At 36.0% G+C, this 21,063-nt stretch overlaps 1 protein-coding gene across 1 annotated transcript; it reads right to left on the reverse strand.

The window, feature by feature from the left end:
- Window positions 1–3,354: 3,354 nt before the first annotated feature.
- Window positions 3,355–15,698, reverse strand: LOC124393867 (eosinophil peroxidase-like). The gene is made up of 17 exons (XM_046861912.1): window positions 15,568–15,698; window positions 13,999–14,137; window positions 12,131–12,227; window positions 11,543–11,721; window positions 11,005–11,137; window positions 10,579–10,708; window positions 9,792–9,998; window positions 9,313–9,676; window positions 8,738–8,898; window positions 7,861–8,119; window positions 7,418–7,588; window positions 6,979–7,216; window positions 6,014–6,213; window positions 5,176–5,207; window positions 4,907–4,957; window positions 4,425–4,484; window positions 3,355–4,289 (listed from the first exon to the last, which is right to left on the reverse strand). Exons 2-17 carry the CDS (start codon window positions 14,063–14,065, stop codon window positions 4,284–4,286), a joined length of 2,355 nt encoding a protein of 784 aa, XP_046717868.1. The 5' UTR covers window positions 14,066–14,137; window positions 15,568–15,698; the 3' UTR covers window positions 3,355–4,283.
- Between the last annotated feature and the right edge of the window lie 5,365 nt (window positions 15,699–21,063).

Here is a 21,063-nt window from a genome sequence, read left to right on the forward strand (position 1 = left end):
TGAGTTTTTAATCTTTGCTTTGTCTTTTTTCTTTTTGCCCCATTTTTGACTTTTTGAAATAAAACATAAAAAATCTTAAATCTGTCTCCGTGCTTGGGTCCACCCACTCTTCTGTGGCACGCTGCTACAGTTCACGTGTCCCATGCAGTCTGCCCTGGATCAAGCCCTGGTTCCGACGATACACAATAGGTATGATCTCTAACGACAAGTGTGATAATGATCTGGAAAATCGACAAGAACTCCTAACATGTGACATGTTGTTACAGAGTATAAACTTGAGAAACAAAATAAAAGCTTTAGTCTTTGAGCCAACAGTTAAACCAAGCCAAATGAGTATCACTGACAAGTAAAAAGATATATATATTTTTGTCTTAATTACTGCAGCAAACAGGAAAACAAAATGACTTTATAGGTTTTGAGAACTGGCGTATTGTTGTTTCAGAGATTCAGGAGTTTATTTGAAAAAAAAAATTATAATGCATTAAAATTGATTAAAGTTTATGTTGAAAAGCAAGTTGGAACAAATTGTTCGTGTTTACAACTAAGCACCGACCAGCTTTTTAAAATTTTTTAATTTTGTGTTTGTAGATAGATAGATAGATGGACATAATTAAGAAGTACAGACAAATGGTTCTAAGGCTATGGCATTGAAGAGGAAATGGGTTATAAGGTTATGGCAAATTTGATTTACCAATTACCTATATGAATGTTCCCCGAGATCAGTACTTTTACCTGTAGAATTGGCTGAAATTGCCAATTGCATCCTGGCCTAGCACCAAAATCCATGTCCATTCTGCTCTACTAGAAATCCTCCTCAGTAAATAAAGGTTATAAAAAACAAAATATTCATAAATAATTCATTAGTAGATTGTTAGTTTCCCGTATTTTACTAAAGGAACTTGATACACCTACACGCTCTAGTGTGTTCTTTACTTAATTATATGTTATTGAATTTCTTTTCCTTCAACAAAGAAAAAATTCTGCGATCATAATCGTTAGATCAGTTTCAGCTACAAAATGCAAACACTTGGAAACTCTTAGACACTTTTCTTTTTGTTATGAATTGAGGAAGAAAACCTGTCACACCTGGCCATTAAACTGTGTATGAGTCAATTTTTCAATTACCTTTGTATTGGACATGTATATCTTATAATGAGTCCACAGACAGGTTTCTTATGTCAAGGTTTATACTTCCAAACAAATAAAGAGCACTGATGTCGTCTTATCAACTTTTTTGGCATAATTTTAAACTTCAGCAACAATTTACTATAATGATAAACACTAAACAGTAAACACTACTCATTAATAGAAGATATAAACAAACAAACATCATGACAAAAATCAACATTAAATGATTCATTATATAAAACTTTTTCTGAGCATAATTTTACATAATTGAAATATGGCTTTTAAAACTTTTGAGCTTTTGAGGATTACTTGATTATAATGATTTATTGCACATCCATTGTGTTCCCAATTATGAAAATGATATTAATTTACAAATGCTTGACTGTAGACTGAATCATAGTAGTCACACCTGTAATGTAATAATTAAGAATAAGAATATACACTGTATATATTTTTTTTTATAAAAATTACTGAGCAAAAACTTTCCCTACATAATATTATATAGAATGTGTCGATACAAACTATGAGTTCCAGTTTTAAAACTGAAATTTTAAAAACTCTATTAAAAGAAAATCAAAACCTTATGCACTAAAACCAAAAGTCAAACAAGGACTAAAATTAAAAAAAAAGTGTAACTCACCAAGAATCAATGCATTGTAGGCTGAGACTAACAAAGTATTTAAAAATTGAGACTACACAACAGTAAATACCATAAAGGCTGGGATTAACTAATTGCCTTTTGAGAGAATTTAACAAGTGAGCCTCTGGCATTCTCCAAGCGGTTTAGACAGCGGGTGTGGTCCAAACAGAGAATCCCAGAAACCCCTAAAGTACTACCAAAGATCCAGGGTGACCATTTGATAACCCCTTTTAGAAATGCAAGAATTCACTGCTTTGCCACTAGAGGGCACCCTGACCCAAATACATATACATTATATATATATATATATATATATATATATATATATATATATATATATATATATATATATATATATATATATATATACACACACTGTTCAGGAATAACATTATGACCAGATAAAGTGAATAACATTGATTAACTCTTCGTTATGGCACCTGTTAGAGGGTGGGATATATTAGGAAGCAAGTGATCATTTTAGAAGCAGGAAAAATGGGCAATCTTAAGGATTTAAGTGAGTTTGACAAGGGCCAAATTGTGATGTCTAGATGACTGAGTCAGAGCATCTCCATAACTGCATATCTTGAAGGCTGTTTCTGCAGTGATCAGTATTATAAGTGGTCCAAAGAAGGAACATTGCTGAACCTGCGACAGGGTCATGGGTGGCCAAGGCTCATTGATGCACCTGGTGAATGTTTGTTAAAGCCCATGGGTAAAACAAGCCTTTGTTGATGGTAATTTAAATTGAGGCATGACCCTTGCCTTATATCAGAGCCTGACCCTTGCCTTATATCTGTCTTATATATGGTTTTTGGTTGTGAAGTTATTGATGGTAAACCTTCAGATAGTGTTATTTATTTATTTACTTACTTTTTTTTCTTATTGAGTGCCCCAGGAGCTTTTTTTTTTTTTTTTTCAGCCGATCAGTAAAATCATTCCTGAACAATAATCTTGTTACTTTCAAAACTTTTATGCTGTACATTACCTTTTCTACAGTGTTGTATGAAACTGCTTTCGAGTCTCTTGACTAAAAACGACTGTTCATGTTCGAAAAATAAGGAGTTTCTCCTACTTAGATTCCTGCCAATGTAGGGCAGCTAACTTCAACTGCAGGTCCAAGGCCTTTCCTATTATTTCACTCTGTAAATTCAGTGAGCGGAGTCAGTGAGTCGTTGCCATGTAGCCTCAGATTGCAGTTCTTGCCTGACAAAGCTGCTTAAAATCACCGTGCTGTGTTTTGTCTGCTTACCGCAGTTGCAAAGTGTGTGTATTAAGAATTACCATTATCATTACTAAACCATGAAATCATTAAAAAACACTTTTAATCCACAATGAAGTGTAAAACAATTATAGCCACTACAGTACTATCAATTCAACAGTTCAGTTATGTGGTATTAATACAGGCCAATGGGAGGTTAAATAACATCCATACAGCAAGAGAAAACGCCATCATTCAGCTCATGAGTGTTTTACGCCATGGATACGTTTTGTGTAAAGTTGCGTGCTGGCTCCATCTACTGGCGATATTTATATATACATCCATGTATATAAAATTTTTTACACATCATTAGAGACACAAAAAGTTGCACAGACCAGGTATATCATTTTATTTGCAAACTGGTTTATAACACAATATAAAATGTGTATAAAATATAAAACACAACATTTAAAAAAGGCAACGAGAGCATGTATTATAGAATGAAAAATATGCAGTATATGTAAAAACTATAGCGCTGATCAGACCAGAATACAGATCTTATGTAGCAGATCACACAATGCATCATCTTATTCTAAATGTTGTCAATTTGCCAAAACTCTGGTATCTGAGTTATCTGGTATATGAGCAGTAAATCTCATTTAGGTCTTCAGTAAAAAAAGAAAGCATCAGCGTTATAGCACCATAACTCATTTTGACAGGAGTCTGATTGAATACCTTCACAGTAAATCTTTTTTCTTCAAGCCAGTGTATTAAAATGTTATTAACAAAGCATTCAAAAGCAATTATCTTTAGAAAGAAGCTATAAAATGTTTTCATTTGTAACCTAAAAAAAAACAACAGTGCACAGGGGAGGAGAAAAGGGAAGGAGGATGTATATAAGAACTGTATAACCATGTAAAAGCAGTCCTTTTGTGCGTACTGGTGTATATAAACCACCTCAAAATATTCATCCCTTTCTATTGTTATTGTTACCGATAATCACTGATATAAGGATATGTTGTGTGATTGTATAAGTAACCTGGGATATTGCTAGGTAACAAAACTTGAGTGTTAAATGATGCCTTTGAAGAACATGCACCCCTAGTGGTAGACCATTGACACTGCAGATGTCGCTGATTTCATGTATGTTCCAGGTGAACTCGGATTTCTAGGGATAGTGGAGGTTTAGATGTTTATAGATGAAAGAAGGATAAATGGTCGAGGGGTCCACAGACATCCAGGATGCTGCAAGAACCTGGGGGTTCAGGGGTATCCAGGGGGTCCAGGGGTTTCAATATAGACCACTGGGGTCTCTCATTTCTTTGAGTGTAAGAAAAAGTGATAGAAAGGAAAAAATGGAATAAGTCAGAATGAAATGTTCTATACATTTAAATAAAATCGTCCTTGTTTGAGATTCAAAAATCTGTTCACATTGTAACTTCTTGTATATTATACCTGGTTGTCCAGCACGTTCACTAAGTCCTGGAGGTCATTGGATTCTTCTTCTCCTGGAACCTGAAAAATAAATCGTTTATATTTATGCACATGTAGAAGCTTTAAAAAAAGAACAATTGAAACGGTTGATGCCGTGCATGACTTTATGGGCTGTTGTAGGTAGATTTGTGGAAAAAGTCAATCTAAAATGAAATGTGCAAAAGCTGAAGTGGTCTGAATACTTTCAGAACCTACTGTAGTCTTATACCCTGGTTTGGGATCCAGTGCTTGAATTGAGGGGGGGGCTGGGGGGATCTGGGACCCCCCATAACAAGCAAAAAATAGACTTAACAACTGGGGAGTTGACTATTTGAGCACTGGTGAGAGCTCACTTTGTAAGAACGGTCTTTTTGACATAAATAATGGCATTTATTTAAACAAAGAAAAACCATTTTAAATGCACGTTAACAGGATTACAATTTTGGCGTTTTTGTATATTATACCTGGTTGTCCAATACGTCCTGTAGGTCATCGGTTTGTTCTTTTCCTAGAATCTGAAAGGAGTTAAAAATAGATTTACTAAATTCTTGTAGAAAGTTTAAAAACAACAATTAAAGCTGATTGGTTTGATGCACGGCACTTTTTTGGGTTATCGTATTTCAGTTTGTGAAAAAAGTCAATAAAATCCAGTTTAAATGAAATTAACAATTCAGGTGTTTCATCATACTTTTTTTCATTATTATTCAATAAATAGGAGACACTTTTTACTGACCTCGTTTTCATCAAGGACATTTTCACCCTCCCCTGGAAGATAAAACACCAAAGGTCAACATCACAGACATACACACACACACACACACGCACAGACACACACATTGTAGTAAGAGTATGACTAAATGACTAACCATAAACAATGTGTATTCCACAGAGGCAATATTTCAAAGCTTCTCAGAATCATCCTAGCTCATCCCTCCAAGTGCTAATCTCTGAAGGATGGCTTTAATTATTTTCCTTTCATCCTGAGAGGAATCTTTGTTTTTTTTTGTTTATTTACAGAAAAAAATACACGCCCCAACACTGTAGGTTAGAGTACGGCATCTCACAAAGCGGGAGACACGTACGTCCTGGCATCGTCCCAACGTATCCTACCTTAATCATCAGGAGAACCGTAAATGTAAATGTAAATGTAAATGTAACCGTTGTAACTCAGGGACTAAATATATACAGTATGGAAATGAACTTAGATGCTTTTTTGTCAGACTATTTTTTGGTCCACTAACTATACCTGTAATATTTGATCGTTTTTTTAATGCTAGTTTCGAATGTCATTATCGTTGTCTTGATGTGAAAATATCTTGCCACACTTGCAGGAGCTTCATTAATGTATTGGTAGTGATTGTACAATCAACAGATTCTCATTAGGTGTTATTATCATGTTTTAGCAGACAGAATTCGGATTTGGATCACACTTGCTAGCTTCTTATTAAGGATTTTAAATAAACCTTTGTAAGAACTGTATTTGGCATAAATTATGCCATTTATTTAACCAAACAAAACATAAAAAGGAATGTTAACAGGATGTAATCTTGGGATTTAGATCTCTCACTTACTTGATTCCCTCCAAGCACTCAAGTTGACGACCGGGATGCTTCTGCAATTGACGAAGCTTGCTTGGTTGGGACTAAAGCTGAAAGCGTCTCTAGGAACTCTGCTGATGCCGGTGTTGTCACAGATGATGCGAGATAGAGACACTCTATTCAGTGCATCTCTCTGTTGTGGGGTGAAAACCCCAGTGTTCTCCCACCAGAGCCTGAGTGCAAAAATGACAGGGATCCAGATGAATTGCAGATAAAAACATGATCATGTGTGTTTGGGATAAGGGGCCGTTTAGGTAAATAAGATATGTGATTTATTTATTCATACAGTACTGTTATGTAATATTATGTGCATGTGGTAAGAGGTTCTTTGGATGATTGCACTATTTGTAACATATGACATACAGTATATTTATGTTCTACCATAAAAAGTTCATAATTTTTTTGCAACATTGCAAAGCATAGTTATTCCTCTTATACCGCAGCAGTTTTCCAAAACGAATATTTTTAAAATGTATATAATTAAATGTATTGCTGTAGAATTCATCATAGCAACTTTTTATTTCTCACTTTCTTGAGATTAATGAGAAAAAGCATCAGGTGCTCTGTCTGGCTCTACTGCAGTTTGCCTACATTTTGAATGGAATCTTCATGCAGAAGATTCGACCATATCACCAGTTAATTGTTTTGGGCAGCTTAGTGATTAATGCATTGAGCTTTGGAAGGTCATGAGTTCAAACCCCATAGCTCAACCCCACAGCTGCTCGGTAGTTGCTCTATATAAAGGCATCTGCAAAATGCCATAAATGTAAATGTACATGTAAATATACATGAGAGGGTCATAAACACGAACCACTGTGCAAGCATGCATAGCCAAGCTGTTCTGAAAAACTAATCGAAACGAAACTTCTGACCAATCAGAATCCAAGGAGAAATTGGAGAAGCCATTTTATTCAGTGATTTTGTTGAGGACACATCACCTGTCTCCTTGGCGAATATTCTGGAACTGAGAAGTAATGATGCAGGAGAACACCGGCCCGACTCGGCCTCCGGCGACGAATGGTTCTGCAATACCCGCTGCCCAGAGGTCGATGTTATCAGGAGAGCCGTAGAGGTCGAGGAGTTTACGTGCCAGATTTGCATTATTTAGAACGGCACTCAGTTCTCTGAGATTCCTGGGTGTGGACAGGCCACAAAACCTCCGCCATGCATTATAACCTAATGGGGAAAAAATATGTTCGACAATGTGTTGGAATCATTCGTCTTTAACTTCATAAAGTTATGATGATCCCTTATAAATAAGTTTATTAATCTTCCTGTATATGGCTGTGTTCTGATGTGTGTAATTCTCTATTCATGGGTTGTGTGTGTGTGTGTGTGTGTGTGTGTGTGTGTGTGTGTGTGTGTGTGTGTGTGTACCTGGCAGGCCATGCTCTCTGCTCCTCTGCAGGTTAAGTGAACCCAGGTCCTGTGCGATTTTGCTGGTGAAAGCAAAAAGTCTTTCTCTCACAGCGTCCACCAGAATCCCGTCCTGCTTGTTCAGCTTCGCCGGACTACTAATCAGCCCCCGGATCTGAGGGTCAATCCCACCTGTGTGTGGAATTTTGGGTGAGACTCAGGTTGCATCAGGAAAATGCTACTTGATACAGTTGGATTTTTTTTTTTAAACAAATGGCAAAACCATAAGAACTCTAAAAAACTCTCAAAAAACGATTCTGAAAAGCACATCAACATACATCAGTGGTGCTCTTTTGCTTGCCCTGTGTTTTGGATATAGCTATGTTTTAATCTGCTTGTTTTTTTGCTGACAATATACACTACCAAACACATTGAGTTTTGCAAAATCTGATGTATTAACTCACCTTCGAATATAATTCTCCACGGTGTAAAAAAGGCCTGGTGCAGAGGAACGCTGGGAAACTGTGGATTTTCCCGAAAGTTTTCGTTCAGACGGAAGATGAGGGGCTGGATGGTGGCGTGGGCGAAGCGGTACGCAGCGGTGGCGAAAACGTTGGAGATGCTCGGGTCAACGTTGAGGTTGTACCCGGGATACTTGCCGAGCTTTGTGCGTGCGGCCTCCGGTCCCACGATGTGTGGCAGATAATCTCTAAACACTATGATCTGCAAGACACAGCATGGATATTTACTATATAGTCAGTTATATATATATATTTTCCACGTCATATATTAGCTATATTAGCTTCTTAACTCTAGTGCACAAGAAAGCACCGGACACCAAACAGGTCTTGTCTGAATTGAATCGCTTTCTAGACAGTGAATGTGAAGAATAATTTTAATCTCGCTAGGAAAGACCTGGATTTAGCCATGAATCATTGTGATCTGTCACAATAACAAAACAAAAAAAAAGCACACAAATGATTGGATATCCTGAATGGAAGATAATATATGTATATGTTTAAAGCCACTGGTGATATAAAATTCAAGGTTAATACCAATGACTGGCTTGGTGAAAAATGCATTAGGGTTGATCAATGTATTAAACTGCATTATAAGGTCTGGTTAATAGCATAAAAATGAATGATGTCCCATTAGTGGTTTCATTCAAAATGTCTAAACATCTGTTCTTTTGTGTAAAATTTCAAACGGAGCTTAGATCTATAGCGTGGGCCAGAAAGAAGTCAGGCCCAGCAACTCTTCAGTTCTGTTCAGGTTTCAAATAAAAAGAATTTCAATATTGTTAATTATTCATGGATTTGTGTGTGTGCCTGTTTGTAGTACCTGATGGTAGGCTCCCACAATTTTGCGAGCTTCCTGATAAAGCTGTTCGCTACTCCAAAACGGGTTCAAACGGCGCAGAGCACGAGCGACCCGGTTGTGCTCTCGCAGGAAGAGTGTGTGCAGCGAAGTGAGAGCGATGTTCTCGTCCACGCGCTCATCACCTGCACACATCAGCTGTTCTTAGCTCTTTGTACTTGCTTCTTTTTTTTATTACATTAGAAGAAGCATATATATGTATATATGTATATATATAATATTGGTCACAAATTATTGGTCACTTTGTAGATAATAAAATTATGGCGCATATAGTAAATTATAAAAGTTGTTAAAAACAATGCATACAAATGCCAGCTTGTATCCGATGCACACGTCTTTTAAAATCTATGCATCACATTGTTAACTTTAATGCCGAAGCACTGATGAGTCTTGAATCTTGCCATTCTTAATGTGCATTGGAGGAACATAAAGAACTCAGGATCGAAACAGGAAATACAAAGCAGCAGTAATTTTGTTGCAGGTCATTGAACGTTCGTCCTGGTGTATTCTGGTGTAATTGTTTATCACTGCAAACCCACCTGCGATAAAACATGGCACTTCCTGTTGGCCTGTGGTGTTCAGAATGCGATTGCGTGTGGCGCACATGTTGGTGTTCAGCTTGGTGAAGGGCAGAAGCTCGCGCCCGTTGTCCTTGAATCTGTCATTGACTCGCATCAGGCCGCCATCATTAGAGAGGTCCCGGAGTTCTAGAGCGAGCTTTTCCTCAGAACCATACAGCTGACCTGCATCCAGGTATGCCGTCAGAGTGTTGATCTGCTCCCGTATCTTTGGAACACCTCCAAACATGTAAGCGCCATTTCCAGAGCCGCAGGCGGGAGCAGAGCGGAAAACAGGAAGGCAGCTGTTGGGACCCGAGGGCAGGCGAGGGTCATCTTTAGGAATCTATAAGATGTTGGAAAAGAAGATGGCACTCAAGGAGGACTGTCATTTTTTTTTTTTTTTTAAGTTTATTAAAACACAAGCTGTGTGCACATGTTTGTCTGTGTGTTTAATGAACCTGAATAGGGAAGCATGGCTCGGAGCGTTCGCAACTCGCATCGCAATCAATGCCGTTGCTAAAGGACCGGATGCTGGGAGACATGGGGGTGAAGGTCAGGTCATGGTCATTCCACTGGCCGAAGAAGGTGATAAGCAGTGTGTACTGATTGTCTCCTTGAACACTTTGGTCCTGTGTGCTGAAAATACGGTTTGATACCAGCCTCACCTAAACGAGCACAAACACAAAAACGTCAGGATCATAAGAACCGAAGTTCTTCTATAAGATAAATGATACAGCTGGGAAACATTGTTGAGGAAAAGCAAAGCTTAGAAACTTCATACATCATGTAAATTTTGCCCTCGGAACAAAGTGATCAGTGTAACTGCGACATCATCAGTCTAAGAACACTATTCCTATAGTAAAGCATGGTGGTGGTAGCATTAAGTTGAGAGCCTCTGCTTGGCCCTTTGGTTGAATCTCTGTCTCATTAAATGACAGATTTCCCCACAAATGGACTTCATACTTGTATGCTAGCGTCATGTAGATATATTAGGGATGTTAAGATCGGCATAAAAGTTAATGATGTGATGCATAGATTTAAAAAAGTGTGCATCAGATACAAGTTGCCATTTGTGTCACATATTTGCATCGGTAAAAATGATTTATTTATATATAATTATTATATATGGATGTGCTAAACTTTTATTATTTAGAATTATAAATAATTTGTCACCCATATTTTATGCGTAGATCGATTTCTCCTTGCTAAACTGTTTTTTAATTACAGACAAACATGCTGTCATACCAGAGGTAGCAAAAAATTATTATAGCTTCTTCCTGGGTTCCATCCTTGAGGTTGGGAGATGCTATCTTCATAAACAGGAGGCAGCCAGCGGGTGAAAGCTGTGTTTGAAGCACCTCGAAGTGGATGTACACTACAGAATTAACACAAACGTCAGATAGTTTTAAGGTCACAGCAGTAAGTATATGATTCATTCTAAAACTTTCACCTGAGGAACATATTCAATTCATATTCATTTGATTAGAATTAAGCACTAAAGATGTGTACAGTGCGAGTGGCTATCTGGAATGATCTAGAACTAAACGCATGATAGATATTTTGGAGCAAAATACTCTATCTATCTTTAGAGCACTAAAATATTTATTTATTTGAGAACCCTGACTAGCATGGTGGCAGTGAGGTGTGGCATTTTTTGTGTGTGTCTCTCACTGGTTGTTGCAGACACTGGTGGCCGTACGATATTTGTTAAGATCTGGTGTCGTTCGGCATGGAGGTGGCTGGGTTTGAGCGTGACAGCCAGTCAGACGGGCGATCATCTCAAGGTCTTCATGACTAAGCAATGCTGAGAGAGAACGGACAAATAGACATGCATTATATATGGATGAGTAAAAAATCCTGTACATCTGTAACAATCCTAATGACAACTGGAGATTTATTTGCAGGGTTTGTATCGTAATTACATCATATACAGGGTCTTTTCCAAATCTTTAGAACAGCATTTAAATTGCAATAATTCTACAGCCTATTATGGCTAAGATTCCTGCTTTCACTTGCATCTGTGAGCTCGTGTATGCAAAAGAGGGCTGATAGCTCTTTTCTCCAATCATGATATGCTGCTATGTGATCCGTCTATATGTGTTAGTCCTAACTAACCACTGTTGTGGATAGTCAGGATTTGATTTTAAAAACTTATAAAGATATGTTTCGGTGTCGTGTGTGTGTGTGTGTGTGTGTGTTAGTGTCAGACCTGTGGCGTTGATCGATCTCTTGTGTGCATGGTGTGTTTTCTCTGAGATGAGCCTCAACGTCTGCTCCAGGTAATCCGCAGCCCTCACGGCTTCACGCGCCTTCCGTTTCGGCTGCTTCATCAGACGCAGGATATCTGACGGCTTGATAAAATCGGTCCTGCGCACCCTGTCAAGGCTCCTGTTCAAACACATGCACAGAAAAAATTTACTTCTGTTCTGTTTGATCAGTTATTTTTTTATCTGCTTATAAATAAATAGCAATGACTGATTTTGCAAAATGTATTTGAGTAAAAAGATATTCGACTTTGAAATGTAGTGAAGTTAAAGTAAAAGTCTCCCCAAATGAAAATACTTTAGTAAAGTACAGATACACGAAAAAGTTACTTATGTACTGTAACAAATTACATTTACTTCTTTCCTGTCCGAACACTGATTTTGTCGTGTTGCATTCCAGCTGTGGTTCTGTGTTTACTGTTTTACCTGATTAAACTGTTTACTCTTTTAGCTGATTCTTAGATAAACAACAATGCTTTAACATTCTCTGTTCTAATCCTCAAACCGATGTGGTTAAAAGAGGGTTGACTCACTTTTGACGAGAGTACAAATAAGAGTCGTCTACAATTTGCTTGGCTTCTTTGATGGTATCCAGAATGAAAGACTTGCTCAAACCGGTCTCTTCAGATCCTGTACAAATACACAGCAGAGCAAAATCACTTTCAGGAAAATACACAGAACGAAGGTCAGGACACAGAAAACTTCACTTTTAAGACGTTACGTTAAAATGACATGATAAAAAAAAACCTTTCACACCTCACAAAAACTCTCACACAATTAATTGGGCCGATCCATTTGCCATTGCCGGGCCATGCATTTCACACCCAGGCCTTTAGTTGGGTTCTATCCAAATCAATCAACTTCTTAATACCATTGTGACGACACCACAGCTATAGAAACCATTAATATTATATAGAAACTCTGACAGGAATTACAGACAGGAATTTTATACAATGGGAATTAATGTGGTTACTAAAGCAAAAAACCCAATGAACACATCTCCCTTCACTGCACCACCCGCATACATCATCTCAAGCAGAAGCATCAATATTACCCCGTAAAATGACCCCAGGCATAAGATTTTCCCCAGTGTATTACGCTTTACCTGGAGGTTTGAAATGAAGGCAAATTGAGTTTTTTTTTGTGCAAATTCAACGAGAATAAAAACTCAAACAATATCTTTTATAGTGGGACATGAACCACTGACTTCCTACTGTCTCATTGAAGATTTCAATATAAGAGATAAACTTGTTTACATTCCCGTCTATAGTCTTAAAAACGTGCCCACTATACAGTCATCATCTTCATCATCATTATTATTATTATATTTACAATTTTGAAAGAAACTTTTTAAATAGTAAATAATATAAAAATAAAATATAAAAAATAAATAATAAGAATAAATAATATTCATGATTCTGCCCTATGTCTAAATTTCTTTCAATTTATTTTAAATGAAATTTCAAGTTCTATTGAAATGCACGCACACACCATGTGGACTGCTTTGAAAAAAAGGTCAGATTTGTACATATCTAATCTCATCCATCTTTGTCATTCAAAATTAGATTAGATTAGGTCAGATTCACCGTTATTGTCATTGTGCAGAGCGCATGTACAGGGCCAGTGAAATGCAGAAAAAGGGAAACTTGTGAAATAAGTAACTCTGAAGTCCATGCAAATGTTTCTGAGGTTCCTCTACGGTGTGATGAAACTGCACTTAGCAATTTTGACATTCAACGATTTTTCAGTTCAACTGCCTCCTTACACAACATTGTAATGAGTTGTGTTGCTGGAATTATATACAGACCAGGCGTAACGTTATGACCACCTGCCTAGTATTGTGTTGGTCCCCCTTTTGCTGGCAAAACAGTCCTGACCCATTGAGCATTAACAGCATTATCTTCAGCAATTTGAGCTACAGAAGCTTATCTTTTGGATTGGACTGCAAATAAAGACCTCCACGTTTATCAATAAGCCTCGGCCACAGATGACCCTGTCACCAGGTCCCCCACTGTTCCCTCCTTGGACCACTTTTGATAGATACTGACCAGTGCAGACCGGGAACAGCCCACAACAGCTGCAGTTTTGGAGATGCTCCAAACCCAGTCGTCTCAAATCCTTATGCTTGCCCATTTTTCCTGCTTCAAACACGTCGACTTTAAGAAAAAAATCTCCACTTGCTGCCTAATAAATCCCACCCAACTAACAGATGCCATGATGAAGAGATCATCAGTGTTATTCACAATGTTATGCCTGGTTGATGTAATTGGATTGCAAAAAGATCCAGGGGAAAGAAATTAACCCATGACCCTTCTTAAAAAGCTTAGCATAAATGTTATCTTTGTATCTACTGTTTAAACATCTTCTCAGGGTTTCTGAAATGTCTCTAGTTTAAACTCACCTGATACCGTCAGAGAGCTGAGCGTGCAGCACAGTCCCAACACCACTACAGATGGCAAGAGATTCATGTCTGAAGCACAGGTGCACACACACACACACCAAAGTTCAGAGCAACGTCATGAATTTAGTCTTCTTCTAATCTGCAGTGAGAAAAAAAAAAAAGACATAAATATCACCCCATAATAAAAGAAAAGCTTATTTAAGTAAAAAAAAAAAAACCGAAAGGTGTGTGATCCTGCAGCTTGTGAGTGTTTGTCAGTGTGAGTTAAATCTCTTTGTTAGTCTGATTATAAATGTCTAATCCTGTTCATATGTGAAATACTCTAATGACTGATTGGTAGTCGTGGCTTAGTTGATAAGATGTTGGACTTCTGAAGGTCTTGAGTTTAAATCCCAGCTATTCTAAGCAGGCAATCCTGGGCCCAGCTCAGGTCTATAAATAATTTAATAATAGTAATGTAATTATATTTCATTGCTTTCAAAAACAATCATTATTCACATTAATTATAGTTTTAAATTGATTCTACTCCATTTCCAGCTATTCTTCTAGAGTTTCCTATGAATTTAGTATATTTTTCAATATCTTGGAATATACTGTCACATTTTTCCCCCTTAAATTAATTCGTTATTCATTATTAATAAATATTTATTAGTTAATTTTATTATTCATTAATTATTAATGACCTGATAATCATGTTCAGTCTCACTGATTTGCAGGTCAGATAGGATTTGGTGTGTTTGTATTTGTGGTCAGAGTAAATCTGATTCATGAGGCGTTGAGAATGTTGCGCGTATGATAAGCATATTCCAGAAATTATTCATTTGTAATTAAGTTTACACATAATTTATTTAAATGCTGAGCTTTTTTATACTAATGGCAGATACATAAACTGCCAAAACAGCAATATTAAATCAGTAAGACATATAATGTGAACACATATAGATGCAATGTAAAATAAAAGAAAAAACTTATAAAGGTTGGAGTAAAGGCTGGAGTTAGTGTTATAGAGTTCCTACCTTTTCTAATAACTTTATTATTAAGAAATAAAAAAAATGGATTAATCTGACTTGATATGGATTTTTTATATAGGTCTAATAAAAAATATAAAAAATTCTTAGAATGTTTTTCATTTAAATAATTCAGTGATTTAATTTATAATATTGCTTCATTATTCTGCTTAATTATTCCAAGTAATATTTAATGATTTATAAGTAAAACATTTAAAGATAAAATATGCAAAGGTTTGTATGTTTATATTGATAAATGTAAAAAAATGTGTGTTATTTTTGTAATTCCATTTTCTCAAATAGCAATTCAACATTCCAATTCTTATTTCTTAAAGATGTTTCAAAATCCAGTTGTTCAAGTCTTTATATTCTTACTTTTCTCCCTTTTTTTCTTCTTCTTCTTAATATTGCATTTAGGCAAAAAAATAAAATAAATAAATTGTGACAAAAAATACTCCATTGCTAAAATGTGTAAAATGGCAATACAGAATAAACTGATTTAATTTTGCTGTAAATTTCAGAATCTAGTTTGATGAATCAAACCCAAAATATAAACACTCACCTGTGTGTTTGCCTCTTTGCTGCTGAGATGAGTTGGTTTGTGGAAGTACAGGGGGTCTTTATATACACTGCAGCGCATCTCATCACGCTGATGGGCTGAACATTTCTTACATTTCTCACAGAGGTATTTCCTCCTTCCTCTAATCTGCAGACCTTTTTAATTGACCAAATTATTTGTTATCAAACCATTCGGGTCATGAGATATGTCCACGTTATTGATGTAATATTGCTCAATAATTATTTGATCCTTTAGACATTATATAAAGTTTAAGAGGTCCGTGGTGTTTTATGGCAGTAGAGCTGTTTAGAATGTGACTGATTAACTCTTAGAAGGAAATGCAGTGTATTTGATCTGATACTGTACTTGATAGCCTTTATTGTGTTTTCCCAGGGATTGTGTGAACCAAACATTGCATGTATTTCTAAATAATACATGAAACACTTGGTTGCATGTGGAAAACTTGAAAAAAAATGAAATAGAAAGAAAAACACTAACTGGACACTAACACTAACACTAAATAACACCAATGAGGTGTTGATACTCCCACCACCGTGTTTCATCACCATGCATGATTGCCGGTTTCCATAGCTCATAAGGCTTGTCTTTTGCTAATTCTTCTTTAGAATTTCTGCCTATTGGTCTTACCAAACCATTCCACATTTTACCACATGGTTTCAGGGTCTTAGTTCATTTTAGAGCTTAGGTGCTTTTATTTCCAGGAGAAAAGGCTTCTGATCTACTCCATAGCCCAAACATAATTACATATATATAAAAGTAGTTCTTATTTATTCCTCCAGCACCTGTAATGCTGTTGTAGGCTTCTTGGTACTTTTTCTGATACGTTTTCTTCTTGTCCTTTTGTCAATCTTGGTTTGTTCTATTCTTAGTGATGGCAGACTGATGTTTTCACCTGATCTTAACGGTACAGCAAGCTGTTTGCAAACCACGGCTTCAGCAGTCAGAGCAAACCAAGAAAATTTTAAGGAAATCCAATGAAAAAAAGGTTTAGTTTTATTTGGCGATTAATACAAAAAAAGCCTTCCTTTGAAATAATTTCATGCTAAACCTCAATAACATGCAAGCAGGTATAAAATTTAACTTTAAATCGAATATCTGTTTGACTAGCATGAGGTTCTTTAACCTAGATTTAAAAAAAAGGAAAAAATAGGAACAGTTCATAAAATCAAGCTACACTGTGATTTTTGCTTTTTCTTGATGAATGTAACTTGTACCTGCGAGCATAAAATACTTTTTAAAATGTTTACTGTTGATTTTCCTTGTAGATAACATTGGCTTTCACCTCGATAAAGTATTTCTGTGCTAACTTTATTCTGGGATCTTTTCAAATAATGATACAATACAGTTTTTACCATTAACCCAGACTTCCTCAACTGATATGGAAGGAAATCCCTTGGGAGTGTGTGGTTACAGGAAAATAATTAACAGTGGTACAGTGATCCATATTGACATTGTGATAACTTTTAACTTTAAATTGGAATTTGGTCTGTCATTATTTTAACTGCTTGTAATTGTTTGTTGAAAATCCATGAAAAAAAAGTATTGTTCCTGTTATCACTTATGATTTGTACAGTTGTATTGCCATAGCAAATGCAAAGTAATAGTAATAAAAAAGGGAAGGGGAAATCTATTTAAAATTGAGGAAAAATCTAATCAAAAAGAATATTAATACATTAAAATGACCAGAAAGCAGTATAAATGAGATGACTATTATGGCACTATATTCAAAACACTAAATAAAGTAAACGTAAATATGAAATATTTGAATATGAATATGAAATGACTATGAAATAAATGAAAACAGATAATAATGCAATTAAAACATAATCAGAAACACACAGATGTTTAAGATCATTCACTGTCCTAAATATTGTGGCAGACCATGATATCTTGTCCAAACTGTCTTTATCTTCTCTATGGGAGTTGGACATGTAATGGAAAACTTTTAATCATATTCAGTCATACTTTGTGAATGTCATGTATATCGGAAATTCCTCTTTTCTCACTTTTATGTCTAACAACAGAAACCCATATCTTCATTCCAGTCCTCTGTTTCTGAACAATCAACACCAGTAAAGAACATTCTTTTCTCCTCAAGGTCGGTTTTTCACAGAGTATTTATGTGGCTACACGCTCTAAAACATTCTGTCGAGTAAAAGGCAACTTGTTGACTGAATATGTTGTATGAGCTTCACAGGGACAAGAGGGGAAGGAGTGAGAAGAAATATAAGCAAGAGTGAGAGAAGAGAAGGTAACTCTTTCCTCACTCACGGTGTGTCTGTGTGTGACAGACATTCCTCTTTTCTCTTTCTTTATAAAAAATCTTTGCTCTATTTGCTTCTACTCAAAGCCTAAAACTATTATTTAGGAGATTTCCACCACACACATTATTCTCAAAGTGAAAATTTTATACTTGTAGTGAATGCAGTTTTTTGACAAACACACCATTGCTTCATGATAAACATTTGACATTCTTGGGTCAATACATTGTCACAATACTGCGTTTCAACAGAGAACCACAAGCAGGGCAGTTTGAGTTGAGACACTGTGAGAGCCCTGTCAGACTTCATCATTATACAACTCTAATTCCAAATAAGTTGGGACACTGTGTAAAATGTAAATATAAACAAAATGCAGTGTTTTTCAACTCTTAAAAAACATATTTTATTTACAATAAAAAGCATATCAAATGTTTAATCTGAGGAAATCTAATGGCTGAAACTTATCTCAAAAAAGTTGGGATGGGGCAACAAATGTCTGGAAAAAGTAAGTGTCATTAAAATTAAACAGATTGAGAAACTTTTTGCAACTAATTATTATTATTATTATTATTATTATTATTATTATTATTCAACAACAGGTCAGTAAGATAAATCGTGTATCTCATAAAGGCAGAGTCTCTCAGTGTGTGGAGCTTCACCAAGCTGTGAAAGACTGTGTCTACACATTGTTAGACAATTTCAGAGTTGTGTTTAGACATAAAATTGCAAAACATTTCTAATTGTTACAATACACACTATCATCTAAAGTTTAAAAGAATTTGAAAAAATGCACAAGTGATAAGGGCGAAAATCAACATTAGAAGCACAAGATCATTGGGCCCTCAGATGGCACTGCATTTAAAACAGCAATAATTCTGTAATAAAAATGACTGCATGTACTCATTAAAAACTCCAGATATCATTGACTGTGAATAGAGTTTGCCATGTCACTCACAAATGCAGGTTAAGTTTCTATAATGCAAAGCAGAAGGCATGCGTGAACATGATCCAGAAATGACGCCGTTATCTCTGGGCCAAAGCTCATTTAAAAATGTACTGAGGCTGAGTGGAAAAATGTTCTGTGGTCAGATAAATCAAATTTTAAATAACATTTTACTATGGGCACCACCCTCTCCATACTAAAGAGGAGCTTGACCATCTGGCTTTTTATCAGCACTGTTTGGGTATGCTTCCTTGTGGTAGACCACTGTCCCAGCCAAGGTGTACTGTATTCCAGACTTTCAAAATCCCAGTATTCCTGCACCAGATCTGCTACAACTACAGAGATTATTGGAAGTGAATAATATCCTCCACAACCATGCAGAGAAACAGAACTGTGTTTTACATTAAAACACTAACAATTGAAAGCCACTAAACGATGCACGATCTGCTTTATCATTGATTGATAATAGAGCTTCAAAGTACAAGAAAAATTAAATATAATTGTTGCCATTAGGGGTCACCACAGCGGATTATCTGTCTCTATCACAATATCATCTGCAAACATCATAGTCCACTGAGACTCCTGTCTGACCTCGTGTTTGGGCCCCTAACAGGGGTGGAATACATACACAAACCATGTACCTACATTAAAATAGAGATACTCTAAGCAAAATATAACTTATATTAAAGTTTTATTAAAATGAAAAAAATGCGCATATGAGCCCACAGGTGAGTTCGAGTCAGGAGTTTCTTTCATCATTTATTCTTCTCTAAATGTTCTGCTTGCTGTTGAACTGTATGTTGGTGATGAGTAGATACACCAAGCGCCAATCAAAACAAGTTTAAAACAAAGACATGCTCAACCCTGATTGGTGGATTGCTGCTTGTTTGACCAGTTAAGTTTTTATCCTCATTAAATAAAAGGAATGACTGATTTTGCTAAATGTAGATGAATAAAAAGAGATATTTGACTTTGAAATGTAGTGAAGTAAAAGTCTCCCAAACATAAATACTTTAGTAATGTACAGATACGTAAAAAAGCTACTTAAGTAGATTAACGAATTACATTTACTTCGTTATTGTCCACCACTGCCCCCTAATAAAAATGTATTGTGGGGTGGAAAGTTTGCTTGTGTTCGAATGAACAGTTAAAATATGGACAGTAGCTGTTGTGTAGTTGTGTGTTTAGAATCACAAAGGGTTCAAAACTAATTCCACTTTACCCATAATTAATCTTTGACCAATTCAAGTACGTTTAAGCAACTTCTTTTGTCAAGACTGTGTTGAAGCAGCAGTACTTTATGTTTAGAGCTTCTGCTTTAACTGCAACTGTTTCATAATACATTGACAAGACCTCCTCTAAAAAGAAATCTTGTCTCGCAAAAAAGGTTTTGGACCACTGCCTTAGTGCATTACATGCTGTATATGATTTACATTTCGCTGATGAACCTCCTTAGGATACAAAAGGCTCCATTGTGGCATGAATCATGTTTTAAATAAAAAAAAGATAATCATGTCTGTATAAATGGACATTTACGCTTTGTTCTTTTTGGCTATGTTTCCTTTATTTACTAAGAGTAGAAACCTAGAAGGATAGATTGTACAATTTTGAAAGCAGACCAGTACACAACACAATGTTGCAGATTGGCCTGAGCTCTGATTATTTTAATAGAAGAAGGAAGCACTCAGGCAACGTCCTGTGGGAACTTGCTTAATATGTATTGCTTATGCATTGCATTGGTTGCAAGTTTACTCGCAAGCACTACAAGCATACTCCAAAACCTAGAACATCCTCACAGAGGAGTGATTGGAGTTATTATAACAGCAAATGTGGATTAAATATTGCATAGGATGTTTAAAAAAGGCACATATACATTTTTTTGTACATATAGTTTATTTATGGATTTTGATTTGAATTCTGTAGATACAGTTCTTGCATGCTTTCATTTTGAAGCTATACCTGACATCTGATGAGGAACTAATCTCAATCGGATGCTAATGCTGCCAGCACTATTGCCAGAACATTTGTTATGGACAACAAATTAACAGCTTCTGACCAATCAGAATTAAACATTCAACTCTGTGGTATTAAACTACTTTATATGTTTATATTAGATACATTTTCTGTGTATATTTACCTGAACAAATAGTTTCTCATTCCATGCTCATAAAAAGCACAAGTATGGCCATGTGTTTCCCAGTCAGTGACTAATTGAGTTATGAAGTCATTAAATTGTCCTTCTGTATTCTTTCTAAGGATTAAATGGGGTGTCCT

The sequence above is a fragment of the Silurus meridionalis genome, chromosome 11 (assembly GCF_014805685.1).
Source record: "Silurus meridionalis isolate SWU-2019-XX chromosome 11, ASM1480568v1, whole genome shotgun sequence".
NCBI lineage: Eukaryota > Metazoa > Chordata > Actinopteri > Siluriformes > Siluridae > Silurus > Silurus meridionalis.